The following is a 3,532-nucleotide window of genomic DNA, read 5'->3' on the forward strand; positions in this document are numbered from 1 at the left end:
GTGGGGGTGCAAATGGCTACAATCTCGCGTCTAAAGTGGGGGCTATCGATTCTTTCGACAAGGCGGTGACAGTAGCTAAGGAAAAGAAGAAGCGTCGAAACAAAAATTTGATTTTCAAGAATTTTTCGGATATTGATGAATCTCTTCATAAAAGATCTGTTTGGAATGTTAAAAAAAATTAAAGGGAATGAACTGTTGGTAGATGGGATTCGTGTTTCCAAGCAAAGGCATGCCTCCTCATTGGTCAGTCCTAGGGTTTCTTCAAAAAGCAGTATAGGTGTGGCCACTTCTTTGAGGTCTGTTCAGGATGTTCTCAATGTTGACAGGGATGTTGTTTCACACGGCAACCATAGTGGTATGAATGACATCAATAGAAATAATTGTAGGCAATAGGGTAACTTAGATTGCGAAGCCGGTTCAAAGATTTGGAATGCTATGGAAGCTTTGGGGGTGGTGTATAAAGGGGTCGATTTGGAAGTCATAGAGAGGATTGAAGCTTTGGAGAAAGAAGCTTTATTGAGAAAAGGCGGTATGAAGGAGTCTAAAAAAGGTTTGTTATGATTATTGGCACTATGAACATTAGAGGGGGTGGCAATGCTCTTAAGAGGAGAAGAATTAGTTCTTTTATTCTAAAGAGCAAAGCGGATGTTTTCATGATTTAAGAAACTAAATTATCCAATTTAAAAGATTTTGTGGCGAAGAGTTTTTGGAATAGCAAAGGTATCAGGTATTCTTTTTCTAATTCATCAGGAAGATCGGGGGGGTCTTTTAACTTTGTGGAAGGAGGACTTTTTTGGAAATTATCACGAGCTTCAAAGGGGAGGGGTACCTTTGTAACAGCTCGGGCCTCTCGCAAGGCGCTCCCGACACTAGTTCAAGTGGTAGTGGGAATGGAATGAACATGTACTCGAACCCCATGGTATAAGGTTCGATTCCCACGAAAGGCAAAACCTCTACTAGAGAGGGGGGTGGAGAAGTTCGTGAGGTAATAGTGTCGGGAGCGCCTTGCGAGAGGCCCGGGCTGTTACCAAAAAAGCACCTTGTTATGTAACAGCACGAGCCTTCGACGTTCCCGACACTGTCACCTCACGATCTTTTTTACCCCCCTCTCTAGTAAATTTTTTTCCTTTCGTGGGAATCGAACCATGTACCCTGGGGTTCAAGTACATGTTCAATCCATTCTCACTATCAATTAGGCTACTAGCACAATTGGTAGTGGGAATGGAATGAACATGTACTTGAACCCCAGGGTACAGGGTTCGAGTGGGCTGTTACAACCTTGGCGTTAAATTTCGAAAGAACAACAATTTCTTTTATTTGATTAATGTTTATTTGTATTGTGAGATCTCTAAAAAGAGAATTCTTTGGCGGAGATTTTAATACTATTAAGGCGCGTAGCGAGAGGAAAGGAAGAGGGCGTGTGTCTAATATTAATGACTTCGCAAATTTCATAGAGGAAAGTATGTTGGTGGATGTGCCTTGCAAAGGAAAAAAATTTACTTGGTATAGTGGTGATGGTAAATCGATAAGTAGAATTGATAGATTTCTTGTTTCGGATAAAGTGGTGAATGATTGGGGGTGGTTGGTTAATTGGTGGGAGATAGAGATGTTTGCAATCATTGTCTTATATGGTTAGAAGTGGATAATAACAATTGGGGTCCTAAACTGTTCAAATTCAACAATGAATGGTTTTCTTGTAATTCTTTTTTCTCTTTTGTGGAAAAGGAATGGAAAAACTTTAAGGTGGAAGGTAGAAGGGATTATGTCTTGAAACAAAAGCTTACTTTTCTCAAAGAGAGACTTAAATGGTGTAATAAAGAGGTTTTTGGAAGAAATGATTTGAAAATACAAGAGGAAGTTAGAGACATTAATTTTGGGGACTAGTTCTTGGAAGTGAAAGGGGAGGATCTTCATCCGGATATTTTGATTAGTAGGAAGGAGGTAACGACCCGGTTTTGGTCAAAATTGAGAATAAAAGAGAATATGTTAGCTCAAAAATCTAGTTTAAAGTGGTTAAATGAAGGTGACTATAATAGCGGATTTTTTCACAAGGTTATGAAGGAGAAGAGAAGACATAATCACATTGGGCCTATAAATACTTCAGAAGGGATTTTGGAAACGGTAAAGGATATTAAAGATCAATTTGTTCGTCATTTCACAAAAAAAATTGAAGAGGAGGAAGGAGTAGCTCCTATTTTAGATGGGATTCCTTTTGATAGTATTAGTGAGGAGGATAGAGGATGGCTTGAAAGACCTTTTAAAGAAGAAGAAATTATTGAGGCGTTAAAGTGTTGTGGTGGAGCCAAAAGTCCGGGACCGGATGAGTTTTCTTTTCTTTTCAGTAAAAGGTGTTGGTCTTTTTAAGAGAATACTTCTTGAGGTACTTTGATCATTTTTTTGTGGGAGGAGAATTATCAAAGGCGGTTACTTCTTCTTTTTTGGATTTGATTCTGAAATCCTTCAATCCTTTATGTTTGGACAATTATAGACCGATTTGTTTGGTGGGTTGTATGTACAAAGCGGTGGCTAAGATGTTGGCGGGGAGATTGAAACTTGTGTTGAATTCCATTGTTTCTCATTTTCAAAGTGCTTTCATTCTGGGTAGGCAATTGCTCGATGGCGTTTTGGTGGCTAACGAAGTGGTTGATTATGCTAGGAAGGAAGGTATTTCTTGTCTTCTTTTTAAAGTTGATTTTGAAAAGGCTTATGACAATGTTTCTTGGGATTTTTTACGTTATTTGTAGATAAAAATGGGATTTGGAGATAAATAGAGGAAATGGATGGAATTATTGGTCTTTAAAAACGACATGTCGGTTGTGGTTAATGGGAGTCCTACTAAGGAGTTTGTTGTAAAGAGAGGTTTAAGACAAGGGGATCCATTATCGCCTTTTCTTTTCGTTATTGTGGGGGAGGCTCTTACTAGGTTGGTGCGGAAATCCATTGAAATTGGAGAATATGAGAATTTGGTGATTAAGCGGAGTTGTAGTGTAGATATTCTTCAATTTGCGGAAGACACTTTAATGGTCAGCGAAGGTTCTTGGAAGCAAATAAAGGCTTTAAAGATTGGTTTGAGAGCTTTTGAGCTAGTCTCGGGTCTTGGCATCAATTTTCATAAAAGCAAATTGATTGGGATTAATGTTTCGCCTCACTTTATGGATGCCGCCTCTTTATATCTTTCTTGAAAGATTGAAGCTAGTAATTTCTTTTTTCTTGGTATTCCCATTGGTTTCAACCCAAGGAAAGAGGCTACTTGGTTCCCGCTTTTGGATAAGATGAAAAATCATTTGATGGGATGGAAGAACCGTTTTCTAAATCTTTGAGGTAGGATCACGCTTTTGAAGTCTATTTTGAGTTCTCTCACTATTTTTACCATGTATTTCTATAAGATGCCGGCTAAAGTGGTTAAAGAATTTACTAAGTTACAAAGTAATTTCTTATGGGGGGAGTGGACGAGAAGAGGAACATTCATTGGGTTAGTTGGAAAGTTGTGATATTGCCTTATTTAAAAGGAGGTTTAGCCATTAAAGATATT

At 38.5% G+C, this 3,532-nt stretch overlaps 1 protein-coding gene across 1 annotated transcript; it reads left to right on the plus strand.

Moving 5' to 3' along the window:
- Window positions 1–2,807: 2,807 nt before the first annotated feature.
- Window positions 2,808–3,182, plus strand: LOC131614663 (uncharacterized mitochondrial protein AtMg01250-like). Its single transcript, XM_058886223.1, has one exon. The coding sequence runs from the start codon at window positions 2,808–2,810 to the stop codon at window positions 3,180–3,182; it is 375 nt and encodes a 124-aa protein (XP_058742206.1).
- The last annotated feature ends 350 nt before the right edge of the window (window positions 3,183–3,532 follow it).

This window comes from Vicia villosa, linkage group LG6 (assembly GCF_029867415.1).
Source record: "Vicia villosa cultivar HV-30 ecotype Madison, WI linkage group LG6, Vvil1.0, whole genome shotgun sequence".
Lineage (NCBI taxonomy): Eukaryota > Viridiplantae > Streptophyta > Magnoliopsida > Fabales > Fabaceae > Vicia > Vicia villosa.